At 47.4% G+C, this 18,034-nt stretch overlaps 1 protein-coding gene across 1 annotated transcript in view; it reads right to left on the bottom strand.

The window, feature by feature from the left end:
• Positions 1-3,888, bottom strand: part of FGD3 (FYVE, RhoGEF and PH domain containing 3) — a 569,969-nt gene extending 566,081 nt beyond the window's left edge. Inside the window, exon 1 of the mRNA XM_086939157.1 lies at positions 3,547-3,888. Within this exon, the coding sequence (XP_086795283.1) occupies positions 3,547-3,706 (160 nt within the window). The 5' untranslated portion in view covers positions 3,707-3,888. The remainder of the gene's footprint in view (positions 1-3,546) is intronic.
• Between the last annotated feature and the right edge of the window lie 14,146 nt (positions 3,889-18,034).

Here is an 18,034-nt window from a genome sequence, read left to right as displayed (position 1 = left end):
CATAGCTTCGGTGCTTTGTGACAAGTCTGCCAAATGGTGGCGCTGTCTGACAAATTTCGATACGAGCACAACAACTGCTGTTTATTAATTTAATATACATTAACAATCACTAATACATGGCACCCAAGCCGTTCTTATAGCTCTGGGGGCCTTGAATAGTATGAATTGTGACACTTGTAGGAGTGTGATGGTTAGTAGTTGTGTTGGTACTGAAATTGGCATCGCTGGCAGGGGCAAAGGGTGGTGCAAACTGCCACGTCCTCCTGACGAGGGCCCTGGCAGTTATAGTTTCACAAATTAAAGCATACCATCTAACACGTTTCCCCTTCAGAGCAGGTCCCCTTCCATGCTCCCGATTTATGCCCGCTTTACAAAGCTAGGGGTTTTATTTATTTTTAAACAGTGCGAATTTACAATGTGTAGAACATCACAACCTTGTACATGCCTAGCTGGTAGGTCTATTGAAGGAAAGGTGGACCAGTAACTATGGTAACTTAAATAGGTAGGTCACAAGAGGGGCTATAAGAGGGGGCGGCTAGGTGGTTACCTTTAAGAGGGCAAACTTATAAGAGGAGATAAAGGTGGTGAGGACTGTCCAGGTATTAATTAGTTTGCTGCTTACAGCAGTTTTGTACGGTAGGACGCCAAGTGCAGTTTGTTTGTGACTTTTGTGCACTACCTCGGGTTCCATGTTCGATAGTGACTGTCTTCCCTCCCGTGATTTGCTACAAAAGAGGAAAGGGGCAGGGCAGAGATCTGCATGCATATTCAACATCCAGCAGGGGTCAAAGTTCAGCCAATCTTAGACACAGAAGGTTGGAATTATAGCATGCTCTGTTTACCAACCGGATACACGACACGAGTTTTCACAGCTGAATCTGGGAGCCAGGAAGGCTGTGGCTGGAAAAAAAGCAGAAACAAAGGGACCTTGTTGGGGGAACTGGAGAGGGCCATTAAAACAAGGACAGAGCTCCTCTTCCCTGCTCTGTCCTAGACAGACAAAAATATACATACTTCTGCAACACACACACTGCTGGGTGTGAGCGTCCTGTGACTGGATAGGACAACTCGTGGGAGCAGGGGCGTCCTGGTCTCTACTAAACAACCCCTGGCAGCAGGGGCGGCTGTTTGGGCCCAGAAATGGGTGGGTCTCTCTCCAGGAATCCCCTCTCAGCACCTGCTGTTCATCGCCTCCAACTCCCAGCTGACGGGCTGCCTGCAAGAACAGGGAGTGGACACGAGCCTGCACATCTGTCAGAGGGGAGGGGGCAATCTGGAAACATACCCAACGTACTGGGAACGGCAGGCCGAAACCAAGAATGTATCTGTGGGCTAATTGTATCAGCAGGCGTAGCTTCCCGTACTATAGCTCAGCTGTGCAACTAGTTTGCTGTTTAGGTGATTCCAATGCTGTGCATTCTGGCTTAAATGTGATCTGTTGGCTCAACTGCTGGTGGACCAAGAATTCTAATCCCAGCTCCAACATTTGGCCAAAACATTGTGAGATTATGGGCAAACACACTCTATATACCGGTCCCTCAAGTTGTAAATAGTTGTAATGCAAACACAACATAAACTGCATTGTCTCCAGTACTGCTCCACCCAACTGTGTGCACCCCACCAACCCATTCTGCGTTCTTTAGCCTGGCTCAACTAAACATCTCGGGGCATATTTTTGTCGGACTTGCAGTACTTTTGCGCCGCCGTTGCGTCACTTTTGTGATGCAGCGGCGGCGTAAACCCTGCGCCACGTTGCGACCTACTTACATCGTGACGCATCTACGGAGATGCTTAATGGTATAAGGCCCTGCGTCACATGAAACCTGCGTCAGGTTTCATGTGGGCGTTTTCACACAGGGGGGGGGGGCGTTCCGTCGCAGGAACGCCCCTGAAAAGTGACTCAGTGAAATCTATAAGATTTCACTGAGTCACTTTACCAACGCTGATGCGTCAAAACCCTGCACATGCTTGTAGCAGGCGTAAGGCTTGACGCAGCACGTTACAGATAGGGCAAAGTTGGAATAGTGCTGGAATTGCATGCCGCATGCAACACAATTTCAGCACTGCGCCAACTTCACGCCCTAGATACGACACGCATTTGTTTATTCCTGCGCCATGGTGCGCCACATTGTAAATGCGGCGCATCATTAGGGGCGCAAGGATAAACTATCTTTCCTGGCGCATCTCTGCTGATTTGCAGAGATGCATCAGGCAACATAAATCTGCCCCACCATTCGTATAAGTACAGCATGCTCGCACTACACTAAGACACTCAAAAACAAGTTTCTCTCCGTTTAATATAGGTTTACGCTATATCACAACCCTAACATATTCTAAAAATCGTAGACACGTTCAAGTTCACATCATTTGAGGCCGTTCTTATTCTGGTAATTCAGTTACTATACTAGAGCGATAGTGACATTTTAAGGTTTACATTGTTATTAGGTCTTTTTTTCACTCCAGTCTCCAGTATGTGAAAGCATTCGCTACTACAGACAGACTGCTGGGAAACAAGGAAGCAACTTGAAACAATATATCCTTCTTATGATGTTAAAACCAGCTGACGGGTCGCTCTCAGAGGAAACTGACTTGCAATGAACTAGGACATACCATTGTCCAACAAAAAGGGGATCACGGTGGATGAATACCACACAAATAATCTCTATGCTAGATTACCATTCTGCAAAAAAACTCTGAACAAGGGATACCACCAATTCTCCAAACCTGTGCTGACGCTGCACCATACAATCTGTACACATATCTGACTAAAACGGACAGACAAATCAAGAACCTTACAGTCAACAATCCGTTGACCGGAAGTAAAGTTCAGTAACGACATTTATGTCATTGCAGCTGATAAATAACCGCATCGCATGAGTGACACAAGTAACTAGTCCGGCCTTTTTGGTTAACAGCAAATTGCATTCTGGGATTTGTAGTTTTGGTGTTCACACTGTAAACATCTCAGCATGCAGAAATGATACCCTGTTGAAAGGGAAGGGTTGGCTGGTGGGTTCACTCGCACAGGGGGTCCATTGCCAGCCGTGTCAGCGCAGCCCAGAACACGTTACAACACTGCCTTGGATTACAATAATCTCTGATAATGAGGAAACCCGCTGCAAAAGGAGTTGTGTGAACGTTTCAAGTATGTCTAGGTATAACAGTGCAGTGGGTTGTCACTAGTACAACGACTTTCGACGCAGGTGATTGTCAACACACCGGAGGGAACTTAAATCTTGGAAGTTTGTGGGGAGCTAGAAAGAGAGTTTACAAATTCATCATGTACATGGTAGGAGAATAGTACATATACCCGAGGACTCTTGAGAAAATAACAATTTGAAGCAAAGAAGAACTACATTTAATTTAAGTAGCTTCACAAATACACCAAAACACTGTCATGTGTGGAGACGGTGTGCAGAACTGCAGCAAGAGGTACACAGCTTCATGCACTGAGAGTCGGCGTGTGTACCATCAAGGCGCTATCAGACCCTGCCCCGTCCTAAACGGGCCCCTTAAGTGCATGCACGACCCACGCCCACTACTCACCCTCGCCCCCCAGCTGCATGCTGCTGTGAGTTCCAGTCATGCCGCTCCTTCCTGTCTGAATCTGCTGCTGCGGCTCTGGCTCCCGTCCTGATCCCAAAAAAGGAAGAGGAAACCGCTCGCCTGGCTGCCTTTTCCTCTCCTTCCAGGCGCACTTCCCCATTAGATGAGGCTGCAGTGGGGAGAGCGCATGCCGCGGAGGGCTAGGCTGTGCTGGCGGGTTGCGTTTCGGTGCACGACAGCACAGCAGCAGCAGTAGCCTGTGCCTCCGGCTCCCAGTCCAGGCTCTCGCGCACGGCTCCCGCCGCTGCTCACAGACCCATCGGCAGCGCAGGGCAGACTCCGAGCATCAGAGGCGCGCGCGGCCGGCGGCGCGTGCCGGGCGGACTGGGAGCCCGGCAGCGGGCGCGTGCAGGGGGTGGGGAGCGCGAGCCGAGGCATCTGTAGAACTGCTGCTACCGCTAGGTAACCGCCGGTCCGGTCAGATGAAAGCGGGCCGTTAAACTGCGACAAGTTGCTTTCACCACACAATAACACAATATTATTGTACTCTTTTTTAAAGGATTTCAGGAACCCTATCAGTCCTAAGAGAGATTGGGCAGATTCTTTAAAATCTGTGCGAGTTGCCAAATGGAAATAACATCTTTTGTAGATAACATTAAGAGGAGTAATTTGGTATCTATATACATTTAATACATCAGGTCATAGAAATCTGTCGAGAAATACATTGAGGCCGAGTGATGTATTGTCGATGCATACCTTTTGTTCAGCGGACTATCTGTGTGTGGTTTAGTTAGAGCTTGACTTAAAACCCGTTATTTCTCATGCATTTTCTGGGGATTTGAAAGGGGGCAGGGGGGGGGGGGGGTAACGAGTTTGTGTTACTCGACCAAAAGGCCCATCCATCTTGCGAACTGCTGTTTTCAGGGCCCTTCGTGATCCTTCTAACATTTTGACAATTATGATAAAGACATTATCGCTTTTAATGTATATTTTGATTCATTTGTAAGTTTTCATTGAGATTTAAGCACGTATTCGGTTCAAGGCTATTGCTAGTTAAAAACACAATTCATTTCATTTTAAGGTGTTATTGTACATTTTCCATGCCACTGCAGGCGCCGTGTTTCTTCGCAACCTGAGTTAATGCAGCACTTTATTCCAACTGTATACTTAATGGCACCATTCTATTTATTAAAACCCTTAGAGCTTGACAACTGTATACTTTAGAGTTAACCTCCTAGAGTTTCATTCACCTTCTTCTCACTTGTGTAATGCTACAGAGAGCCCATCTACTCACATCTTTGTATGCAAGTACAATAACAGAGGCATTAAAATAAATATTTGAAATGTGAGAGCACTTATTGATTGTGGAACTATGTGCAATTTTAGAGACACTGAACTTGTTACTGCTAATCATTCACCCAAGCTTAAGAAAGACACACTTTCACACCAGGCCATTTAATTTATCAGGCTATTCTGCTGCTAGTCACATGAGGTGGGTAATGTCTAATTTGATAATATTTTAACTCTCCATTTTGTGTTTATTGTGTGGATGCATTTGTTAATACGCAACAACAATGAATTGTTTGGGGAAGTAAAACAGCATAATACCATTCTCATTAATGTCAATGCTCTTTTTACTCTCAAGATCCAACGTTACCACCAGTCGCCTAACTCTTTCCAGTGCCGAGAAGTGAAAGCAGGATGGTCCTGGTGACCTCAATTCAGATATATCTTGAATACCATTTCTTTGTTGACTACCAGATAGATTTGCGACTGTATACCAAGATTTCCTCTATTTAATATTTGCATTTTAAAGTACATTTTGAAAGTTGCCTTGAGGATAAATTGTGAAAAGGCGTAATTTGGCCTTATAATTTTTTCAGTGGGGGTATCTATTTCCTTAGCTGTCAAGATATTAATGAACTAAGACAATACATTGGTTACAGAAAAATAAATGTTATTACAACAAATGCCATACCCCAAGCTGTTGATTCACTAACTGCTTGATAACATGAAATAAGTATTTTATATACCAAGCTTAATCTTGGAGGACCATATTATTTTAAATAATTTGCGCTACATATGAGAATAAAACAAGGTTTAAAGCCTGGTTTGGTCATTATTAGGCCTGGAATAATTTCAATGTCATCAACATTACTCTTTGGCACAGAATTACCAATAATTATGCTTGCTTGTGTAATTAACAGTAATTTGGGAGGAAGAATAGCACAGAAAAAATGGATTTAGAGAGCACAAGCAGCTACTCAGACTACTGTTCATGTTGTTTTAAATTTTGTGCTATTTTCTTAGCGCAAAATGCATCCTTGCATTCTAAGATTTCTTAGAAGCAGTGGATTGCTGTATCCAGTATCTTCACATTGCTAAGTGCTGGCTGGTTTCTGGTGTCAATAACTCCATGCATGAATCAGTATTGTCATTTGCAATTTGTTATGCTTTTAATGCTTGGAGGCACTATTTGCAGAGTGGTCAACATTCTCTTACTATGTCTAACCATAACAATCTTGTTTTTTTCAAAGGAGAAAGATGCAGCAATCAAAAACCAAATTAAACACATTTCTCTTCAATATTCAATTTCACCATTCATTGTATATTTGAACTCCAAAAGGCTCACATTTGCTTTTTCCAAATAGCATAACTGGTTGCATCTCAAGCATTATAAGCCCTGGATCATTGACTTGTTTCCACAGTGGAATTTGGAATTATGAGACACTTCAAATGAGTACGATTTTACGCTAATTGGCCATGGTTAAATTACTTCATGTTATAATGAAAAATTACTGTTTGAGGTCAGGCATATCTAATTTTAACACAAGACTATCATTATGTGACACATGAAGAAATCTGGTGAAATTAGTCAAAACTCGTACAACTACTTTTGAGATCATGTCAAAGATCTCAGAGCTCATCTTGGGATCAGCCCTATTTAAAATGTACCCACATTTCTCAAACACATTGTGCCGTAAGACATCCCATGGGAGATGCACTGAACTTTTCTCTGTTTCAAAGGTTTATGAATTCCTGATCTGGGGGCTTCTTGAGTTTTTCAGAGGGCATTGGCTGTGTCTCAAAATATCAGGTTCTCATAGACCTTCATCTTAACAACTGCTAAAACCAAAGCACAGAATGTCAGCTTGTGTACAGCTTGGCATAATGAGGTGCCTTCTAAGTCCTGCTACAAGTCAAGTAAAGGAGTCAGCACACGTAACTGGAACTGCACACACTTGGCCTAAGAACTTTAGGCAAAGAACCAACAACATTTATTTTTGCTTAAGCCCTAGTTTGATAACAATTCTCTTGATGATTTACAGTTAATTATTGTAAAAAGAGCAGATAGACATACACTCTATGCGGATGGACATTATCACTGTGCTAATGTGAAACCTCTCCAATGTTCATTCTGCTTCAAGACAAGCAACACTTCTCTAAGGGAATGCTAATCTCTGAATTGATCACACCTCAATGCCATTACCCTGTAGCTCACCATTCAGGTCTCCCTACTATGTATTCCAAACCATATTGCATCTATTTCTTTGCATGATGGACCATCCATGGGTTATGAAGTCCTGCCTTCTTTTGCTTGCATGCTTACTCTGAGTGACAGTTTTTGCTTGGAAGTATACTCTAGAACTTTCAGCCTCCCACATGTCAGTGCTTGACTGACAGAATGAATCTGTGAAGTCAGTTTTGAAAAAACTCATACATAGAAAGTTGAGTTGCTCTATTCGTATTTTAAGTGAAGTTCAATACAGTGGCCTCATCCAGCTGGTCTCTCCAACAACTCTCACTCTTTCATCTTCTTTCTAGAACCTCTGCTAGTTCTACATTCCCTCTGACATAACTATAATGACAGCGTCTGGATGCCACATAATCCTATCCTAAAAACTATTGTATATTACTTTATCATCTTAGACAGAACTAGTTTGATGGGCTCCTTTTATTACATAGATAGCAGAAACTATAGCCTTGATGAAGTCCAATTGTAATAGGACAACAAAACACATGTCGGCTGCTCACTGAAACCATTCTGTATTTGCAAAAACAAAATGATTAACGTTCTTAGACTTTTCTGGCTGAACAACTTGTAGCATTTGATGAAATATGTTTCTGCCATGTTTGCACTCTATTGTGTGCTCCATCAAATACATTTCTTTGAATTGCTCATATCTGTAATGGTATTGGCCTACAAAAGGATGAGCTAGAATGGTAGCCATACCATTCGAACAATATGGTATTAATCATCTAGTAACACCAACCCACAGACCTTTGCTCATGTTTCTAGGGGTTAGACCTTGTATTTGCTTTGTGTTTCTTCTGTGCAAAAAGCAATGCTTTTCAAATGTAATACATCACAAGATCAATCAATCAATCAATGACATTTATAGAGCGCACTACCTACCCGTAGGGTCTCAAGGCGCTTAGGGGGAGGGGGGTGCCGGTACTGCTCGAACAGCCAGGTCTTGAGCTTCTTCCTGAAGGAGAGGTGGTCTTGGGTCTGGCGCAGGTCGGCCGGGAGGGAGTTCCAGGTCTTGGCGGCCAGGTAGGAGAAGGACCTTCCTCCTGTTGTGGCTCTACGGATGCGTGGAACGGCGGCGAGGGCGTGGCTGGCAGATCGGAGGTGGCGTTTGGGAGCGTAGAAGTTGATTCGGTTGTTGAGGTAGCTCGGGCCTTGGTCGTGTAGGGCTTTGTGTGCGTGGGTGAGGAGCCGGAAGGTGATTCTTTTGTTGACGGGGAGCCAGTGCAGGTCTCTCAGGTGTCCGGAGATGTGCCTGTTCCGTGGGATGTTGAGGATGAGTCTGGCTGAGGCGTTCTGGATCCGCTGGAGTCTCTTCTGGAGCTTGGCGGTGGTTCCGGCGTAGAGTGCGTTGCCGTAGTCCAGTCGGCTGGTGACGAGGGCCTGGGTGACGTTCTTCCTGGTCTCCGTGGGGATCCATCAAAGAGATGCTTTCATTTGTTAAAGCCAGATCTGCGCCCTTTAAGAGACAAACTGTTAAGTTAATCTGATGTCTCTAGTTTATGTACTTTAAGTTGTTAATGGGTACATTACATTAATACAATATTTTCTCTATAGAGTCATTAATGTAAAGTTTTCGTTTCTTTGAGTTGATTATTTTTTTTCTATCTTTTGGAAACAATAATTAGGAAAGCTTGATTGTAATTTTCTTTCAAGATTTATTTTGATCCATTGTCGCGGGGCCCCTAAAAGGAGTGGAATCTAAATTTAATTTCATATTATTGAAAAAAATTCCATACATATGTTTGGGTGGTACAAAAGCAGAATGAAGTCCAGCGTCTGTGTGTAACGTCCTGGAGGTCTCAGGATCTTTAATAGACAATCACAATGAGGACACAACCACTTAAGTACGTATTGTTATTTTAATGACGGTAAAAGGAATACAATCAGTCAACGAAAAAGAGTCGCTGGAATCCTCCAGCCTTGATACGTTACCAACCCACAGCACAGATGGTCCTGACCGTCCTCTGCAAATACACCGGTCCCGGTGTACACCAACAGAGGGCAGATAACAATGGCCGAAAATGCCACTCGAATGCTGTGAGGGGCACGAGGAGTAAGTGTGAGCACCGAGGAGTGAGGGAGACACCCTGCCGGGGTCTCTACCTAAAGGGAGCAGCCGCTCTACCTCTTCCTCTGACTGCACCGGGACGCTGAGTCACCTCCTGGTGTTGCGTCACCGATGCCCAAAACAAATGCAGCGGTGGGATCGAGAGCAGCCGCTCGATCGACTCTGGGGACTCTTCGGCTGTGACGCGGCAAACACAGCTGGTATTCCCTGAAACACGGGCCAGGCTGGGAGCTTCGGCTCACACCAACCGTTACCCGTTGGGATAGTCTTAACACCGCCAACACTTCTTGTGTGCGTGTTATTGTGCAATGCGGCAAGGTACCTTTGGGGTCCGCTGCGGCTGGGAGCCACGGCTCCAACCAGCGTAAGTGCGATAGTGCTCTGACTCAGCCGAGTCAATGCTGTTGCCAACGAATGCCCGGTAGAGCTTCCGGGACTGAAACAGGGTGAGCCAGGCAAGACACGGCCCAGGGAGTAACGACTCGACCTACCTCCGTTCTTGCAGGACGCTCCCGCTGCTTCTCATCTCACCGGAACGCTACTAACCACGAAGCGGGGATGTCGGTGTAAACTCAATATCCGACAGCGTTCTTTCCCCGGGTTCCTCCTTTATGGGCGTGTTTCCTTGAGTTATGCAATGGCTCTCCCGTTTGCATAACATCTTCCTTGCTAAGCATCCTGGGAGTCGTAGTCCGTCTTCGCCGGTCCCGGCGTTTTTCCCGCATGACGGGGAATTCTTGACAGTACATCCTCCCTCCCTCAGCGTCTCCCCACGGGGCCAGTGCTAGAAGGAAATCGGCGATGAAACAATGAGACCAAGCGCGGAGCGTGTACCCCCTCAGCAGGTTCCCATGATTGCTCCTCAGGGCCATAGCCTTTCCACGCCACCAGGTACCACAGCTTGCACTACGCCATTTGGAAGCGAGTATACCCGATACCTCGTACTCCACCTCCGACTCCACGCATACCGGCCGAGGTGTCACAGTTTTCTTGAAGGTCGCTGGTTTGAGCAGTGAAACATGAAAAACTGGGTGAATACGCAACGACTGGGGTAAGCACACCTTCACGTTCACTGGACCCATACACTTGGTAATTCGATAGGGGCCTATGAATTTGGGATGGAATACACTGTTCTTTCGAAATCTCATGTTCCTTGTGGATATCCAAACGTAGTCTCCAGTTTGGTACAGAGGCCCCGGTCTCCTCCTCCGGTCAGCCGTTGCCTTGTACTTCTTCTTGGCCTCTATCAGGACAGCCCTTGAACGTAGCAATGTGTCCTTAATGTGTGACACCCTGTCCGCTGTGGCGGGAATCTTGTACTCTTTGAGAGGATGGAGAAATGGCAGGAACCTCGGATGATGTCCATAGTTGCTGTAGAACGGAGATGACTGGGTGGGGCTGTGTGTGGCATTGTTGTATGCTATCTCCGCAACCCATAGCAAGTCGACCCATTCTTCCCTACCCTGGTCCACAAAGCATCGCAGATACTGTTTGAGCGTTTGGTTCAGGCGCTCCGTCTGGCCGTCCGTTTGAGGGTGGTAGCTGGTGGACAGGGCAGTCTTGACGTGCAGTGCCGTGCACCAGGTTTTCCAAAACTGAGCAGTAAACTGCGACCCCCGGTCTGACACAATCACCCCTGGCAATCCATGTAAACGAACCACATTCTTCAGGAGTAATGACGCTAATTCTCCAGCCGTAGGGACTCTTTTGCAAGGGATAAAGTGCCCCATCTTCGTTAAATAGTCCACAACTACCAGGATCGCCGTCATCCCTTGGTCTACCGGCAGACCCACCAAGAAGTCAAGCGATATATTTTCCCATGGTCTATGCGGGGTAGGAAGCGGATGGAGGAGCCCTTGGGTTCGGCTGTGGTCTGTCTTCATGGTAGCACACGTAGGCCATGCCTGTCCCCACCTCCGGACATCAGCCCTCATGGTTGGCCACCAGAAATGCCTTCCCATGCTAGCCACCGTTTTTTCGAAGCCCAAATGTGCTCCACATGGAGGGTCATGACACCAGACAAACGCTTGTTTCCTCAGTCTAGGCGTGGGTATCAGCAGGCACCTGCCTTTCAGGGGTATCCCATCCCTCACCTGCCATTCTTTGTGACTGAGGAGCCACCTCCTCCATGCGAATGACCGGATCCCTCTCTGGATTCCCCTAAGGAAGGTATCCGGCTGGATAACCCCCAACACCATCTGAGGGGGAATGATGGAATGTTCGGCAATAGGCATCGGTTCCTTAACTGCAGACTGACGTGACAGGGCGTCCGCCTTCCGGTTTTCTGACCCAGGCCAATAAGTGATGTGGAAGTTGAACCCCGCGAAGAATATCATCCACCGCAACTGCCGGGGAGAGAGATGTCGTGCTGCCGTCATGAACTGCAGGTTCCGGTGGTCCGTATACACCGAAACCACATGCCTGGCCCCCATTAACCAATTTCTCCACTCAGCGAAGGCGTCTTTGATCGCTAGAAGCTCCTTCTCCGCGATGTGATAGTTGCGTTCAGCGTCATTCAGTTTGCGGGACATGTACGCCACAGGATGAAGCACCCCAGTGTCTTGATCACGTTGGGACAGGATTGCCCCCAGTGCCACATTCGACGCGTCCGCTTCTACCACGTAGGGGAGATCTGGATCAGGGTGAGCCAACACCGGTGCTTTACCAAAGGCGCTTTTCAGGGCTTCAAAGACTGTCTGTGCTTCCGGGGACCAGACGAACTCCCTGGATTTCCTCAGTAGTTGTGTGATTGGGGCCACCAACCCCGAAAATCCATCTATGAACCGCCTGTAAAAATTGGCGAAGCCTATGAAGCTTTGGACGTCTTTAACTCCTTGAGGCACCGGCCACTCTTTCACCGCCCTGATCTTGCGTTCCGCCATCTCTTGTCCGTCCGGACTCAGCATCACTCCAAGGAATTCCACAGATGTGACGTGGAAATCACACTTGCTGAGTTTGCAAAACAGCATATTCTCTCTCAGCTTCTGGAGTACTGTCTTGACGTGGCTTACGTGTTCCTCTTCAGTGGCCGAATATATGAGAATGTCGTCAATATATACGACTACGTATATATCCATCACATCTCTAAATACCTCATTCAGAAAGTACTGAAAGGTCGCCGGGGCGTTGCACAGGCCGAACGGCATGACGAGGTACTCAAAAAGGCCGAACCTGGTCTTAAAGGCGGTCTTCCACTCGTCTCCGTCCCTCATGCGCACAAGATGGTATGCCCCCTTCAGATCCAACTTTGTGTATATACAAGCCTTTTTTACCTGTTCCAGGAGAACACTGATGAGAGGCAAGGGGTAACGATTCTTTATGGTTATCACGTTCAACGCCCTGAAGTCCACACAGGCTCTCAGCTCCCCGTTGGCCTTTGGGATAAAGAAGAGTGTCGAGGCGGCCGGGGATTTGGACGGACGGATGAAGCCCAGCTTTAGGAGTTTATCCAGGTACTCCCGGAGATGCACGTTTTCAGGTTCCGTCAGGGCATACAGCCGGCCACTGGGAACGCTTGCCCCTGGCACCAGGTCGATCTGGCAGTCAAACAGCCTATGAGGAGGGAGCACCTCGGCCTTCACTTCATCAAACACGTCCCCAAAACTGTGATAAGCTCGGGGGAGTGCCACCTCCTTTTCTGCCGCTGTAGCCACCGTCTGCCTCCCGCTCTCTTCTGCGTCAGGGGGGTCCGGACGCATTCCACAGTGCTGCTTGCAATACAGTGACGTCATCTCGATGGGATGGGGTCGTCCCTGCTTACCAGCGGTACGGCCCATTACGCCGCGTTTCCAGCCAAATAGGAAATAAGGAATGCCACACGGGCTTGGCTTGTAGGGAACGCCTTAGGTTTGCACGATAGATGCAGCGCCACCTGCGTGAGGAACACCTGCACTGTATTGGGATCCCCACTGTATCTCTCCGGTGTCGCCAAGGGTATGGAAACCGGCATTTCCACCACTACAGCTGGGTTTTGGTTCGTGTGGGAGGTGCTGGGCGTAAGCGGGTCGCTCTGTAGGGCATCCAGCCTGGCCCGTACATCGGCAGTTTCTTGCCTTGAGGCCGTCAACTCTACTTGCATGGTGGCTAAAGGTGCCAGCACGTCATCCAGTGTTGCCATGTCTGTTATCGACCAGGAGACAGTTAATGTGGTTAAGGTCAGATATTTTGTAACGTCCTGGAGGTCTCAGGATCTTTAACAGACAATCACAATGAGGACACAACCACTTAAGTACGTATTGTTATTTTAATGACGGTAAAAGGAATACAATCAGTCAACGAAAAAGAGTCGCTGGAATCCTCCAGCCTTGATACGTTACCAACCCACAGCACAGATGGTCCTGACCGTCCTCTGCAAATACGCCGGTCCCGGCGTACACCAACAGAGGGCAGATAGCAATGGCCGAAAATGCCACTCGAATGCTGTGAGGGACACGAGGAGTAAGTGTGAGCACCGAGGAGTGAGGGAGACACCCAGCCAGGGTCTCTACCTAAAGGGAGCAGCCGCTCTACCTCTTCCTCTGACTGCACCGGGACGCTGAGTCACCTCCTGGTGTTGCGTCACCGATGCCCAAAACAAATGCAGCGGTGGGATCGAGAGCAGCCGCTCGATCGACCCTGGGGACTCTTCAGCTGTGACGCGGCAAACACCTCCCGGTGTGCGTCACAGCTGGTATTCCCTGAAACACGGGCCGGGCTGGGAGCTTCGGCTCACACCAACCGTTACCCGTTGGGATAGTCTTAACACCGCCAACACTTCTTGTGTGCGTGTTATTGTGCAATGCGGCAAGGTACCTTTGGGGTCCGCTGCGGCTGGGAGCCACGGCTCCAACCAGCGTAAGTGCGATAGTGCTCTGACTCAGCCGAGTCAATGCTGTTGCCAACGAATGCCCGGTAGAGCTTCCGGGACTGAAACAGGGTGAGCCAGGCAAGACGCGGCCCAGGGAGTAACGACTCGACCTACCTCCGTTCTTGCAGGACGCTCCCGCTGCTTCTCATCTCACCGGAACGCTGCTAACCACGAAGCGGGGATGTCGGTGTAAACTCAATATCTGACAGCATTCTTTCCCCGTGTTCCTCCTTTATGGGCGTGTTTCCTCGAGTTATGCAACGGCTCTCCCGTTTGCATAACATCTTCCACGCTAAGCGTCCTGGGAGTCGTAGTCCGTCTTCGCCGGTCACGGCGTTTCCCCCACACGACGGGGAATTCTTGACACTGTGGTTACGCGGATGAAGTCGGCCTGAAAATTAGAGCTATCAGCGGCCACTTCAGTGATACTAAGAGGTGGTAATAAGTTTTAACCACGTGACTAACATACAGGGGAACACTCTTAAAGAAACCTATGCAGAGAATGACCGACTGATTAGTGGGACCTTTTTGATTTTAAAACTTCTATACCTGGTTAGATGGGATAAGAAGTGTTTCACCTCTTGTGGATTCACATGAGAGTTTTTTTTAACTAAGAACGTATTTCTGATTTGTCCATATAAAGGCGAGAACAGCCTGAATATTGGCCTCACCTTTATAGTAAAGGTGACTCTCCTAGGTTGTTCGTAAAGAGGGGTAGATGATTTATTGTCCTGAAGAAGGTGGCTTCATTCTGATTTTGTACCACCGAAACGCATCAACGCTTTTCACTTTTGGGTTACATCCAAGGAACGAAGTGTTGCTTGTACACAATGAAATTATGTCAATACTGTAATTGATTCCTTTGAATGAATCACTGTAAATTACAATATATATATATATATATATGTAAAAGGGTATCTAGACAACCAGTGACCAAAGACCCTTTTGTGTTGCCCGGCGGTGTCGCCTCTATTACCCACAAAATATTAATTAATGAAGAAGCAGGCGCTGGAGACTGAAAGGCAGGAAATGAGGGTTTATTCTCTCCGGAGGAGAACACATCAATTCGGACAGCAAGTATCGTCACGAGGTGCTCTAACCGCATCTCTGAGGCCTGGCCTCTTATACACAGGTGTATTGCTTTATTACAAGAAACATATACTTGTCAGTACTTTGATGTACGGAAAGGCATCCTAGGAATCCCCGCTTCAAGCCCGTTCCCACACATTTACAGTTGAAGTCCCCGCCCCGGTCACAACAGGTGATGATTATCGCGCAGCTGGGCATTCCGCCGATTCACGGAATGCGTGGAGTTTGATCGGATCTCATAGGGTGGGGGCTTTGATCAAATCGAGGGTCCTTTAATGGGGGAAGCTTCCTAATGTACGGGGGACGGGGGTGTGATAAACAGTATCCGCAGGGCCAGGTGGCGGCCTGGGAACAAGGGAGACAAACGGGCACACAGGAAAAGGGGGGTTTGTATCAAAGGACTTGGGACCATGAAAGGGATGAAGGGAGGTGTCGCGCTGGGAACAGGATGGGATTCCGAGGCAGAGCTGCGCTGAAGAGGGGTTTATGACCCGAGGCATATGAGAGCGAGGGGGTTGTCAGCATGTGGGGGGTGCCTGCGGGGAGACGCGCTGGCTATCAGCGAGGGGCAGAGGGGCCATGGTGCTCAAAATGGCTGCCGCTTACGCGCAAGGCATGTGAGAGCGGGAGTGATCAGTGCGTGGGGGTGCTTGTGAGGGTGAAGAGCCGTACTGGGGGTCAGGGGTGGGCAGAGGGTGGTTCTGATCAAGGCAGCTAAAGTGGTGGGTGTGTGCGACAAAGAGTGTGGCATCGGGGCAAAGGGAAGATGGCGCAGATAATGTTCACCAAACAGTATTAATTTTCCACAGTCCTCCCTTTAACATTTCTAAGACATCTTGCCGGCCTATTTCCTATCTATGTCTACTGTGGTGGTCATAAGTAAGGAAGTGATAACCCAGGTGAAGGAACTGTACATAAACATCAAATTTTTTTTTTAAAACCTTTTCATCTTAGTGGGCGGGCTCATCGTTAAGCTCGTTGCAGGAAAGTCACAGTAATGCAATATCAGACAAAAATTATGTAGTGAGAGCGTTGGGTACAGATCATAGATGCTTATAGTCATTTGGAATAGGAACTGATAGGTTACCACGTAAGTAAGTTCTTTTTGTACTCGGTTGGAGCATAGTCAATTCAATGGTGGTTGGGAGAGAAATGAGACATAGTAAAAACAATAATCAGGGTTTCCAGTGTCTTATGGTCGTGGACCATTATTAGTGAGTTCTCAGCATTCTTTGTCGTCTTCTGTTGGCACTGCTGAGCACCTGCATTACAATTCGTTCTTTAGTAGGAATGTCCATGTAGGTTGAGCCGTTGGAGGTCTGTGGGCAGGAGTGTGTCTTTGTTTTGTTTCGCCAGGCCTCGTGGGAGAAATACGTTACGGTTTTGGAGCAGGTGCATTTTCTTCCATAATCCAGAGTGTGGTCATTAGAGGAGACAGAAAAGGATTGTGATGAAGAGTGCAATTGTCTTTGAGTTGTGGAGTCTGTCTGTTCTTGGGTCTTTGTGGTGGGTATTTCCTGTTGCTTCCATCATCTTCAAGGTGCTCGGTAGCTGGCAGAACCACATACTTCGTTTAGCTTCTCTTTGGGGTGACCCTTGGTGGTGTTTAGGTCACCGTTCTGAGATTTAACACAGTTCGTGGTCTACTTAGTCGGAGCTCCCTCCCTTTTGACGCAGGAAATACCCTTCTCTGGATGGTACAGTAGGATTTAGAGGATTTTGAAAGTTCAGGTGGAGGGAGGGGGGTGTGTGAGTAGTCCTTATGGTAGGTCGGAGGAGGAGGGGATGGAGCAGGGCCAGATCGGGAACAGACCAGGGGGACGGAAAATTTTAGACAGGCGGGTCCATAACCAGGTTCAGAGAGCGGGGACTTTTCGGCACATGTCGATCATAAAGCAGGGGCCTCAGGTCAGCCCTTTCCTTTCATTCTGTCAGAAACAGTGCCTCGTCCTGCGACTCCTTACTGCTGCAGTCTCGCCTTGGCCAATGTCGCTGATGTTCCACGATCTGCAGTCAGGCCGCGTGCTCCCACATCCGGTCTCTTTCTCCTCCGACAGTGGTACCCTTAAATGAGTTTGAGAAGACAGTCTTTAGAGATTTTGCAGAGGAAGGTAATCACATAAATCTATTTCTCTCCCAACACTAAGCAACTGGGTAAGCATCCGTTACATTGAGGTTTTGCAGCCAACGTATAAATAATTGATGATAGGTTTGCTGGGTTCCCTACAGTTTTCCTTCGTTACTATTTCTTTGGCGTTTTTGTTGGTACTACATTCATTGTCGTGGAACGAAGTCTGATACTTATTCATTGCATTTTATCACAGTCACGTCAATTCTTCTGGCAGAGACCCACTTTCCTAGTACGAGTCCTACGAAGCTTATGCCGTTCTTCAGGGCTTTGTATTTTACGAAAAAGTGCAACGTGCTATTCACCATGGTCTGATAGGTATCTTTCTGAGGAATGAACATAGGCTAAACGATTCTTCATTATATCAATGCATCCTATCTTTCGGCTAAACAGTTTACTTTCAACAGGGTTTACTTGCAACAAGTTCTTTCATTTTTGACTTAATTCTAACTTTGCAAACATTATTCTAAATCCTACATAGTTTCTTACAACCTGGCTACTTTATTAAAAAACTCGGGGCTAGCGATGACTATTCAACTCATCCTTGGGGTGGGCGAGGTCTAATGGGAAACAACTAGGAATATAGCGAACTGGGGCAAGGGACATTTTTCAAACTCTCGTCCAGGGCAGCTGATACAAAACTGGGGGTACTCTGGGAAAACGGGGATGTCTCGATCACTTTTACTGTTGGGGTATTGAGATAATTTCGGGACGGGGAAGGTCGCGTTTACCAGAGACATTTTTATCATGGGTGCCACTGACAAGTAGTTCCCTCAAAATGGGTCAGATTAGGGAACCTTAGTCGTCTTACCTGTCCCTTTC

The sequence above is a fragment of the Lissotriton vulgaris genome, chromosome 9, assembly GCF_964263255.1.
Source record: "Lissotriton vulgaris chromosome 9, aLisVul1.2, whole genome shotgun sequence".
NCBI classification, from domain to species: domain Eukaryota; kingdom Metazoa; phylum Chordata; class Amphibia; order Caudata; family Salamandridae; genus Lissotriton; species Lissotriton vulgaris.
The sequence above is the reverse complement of the archived record's forward strand: the minus strand, read 5'-3'. Positions and strand labels throughout refer to the sequence as shown.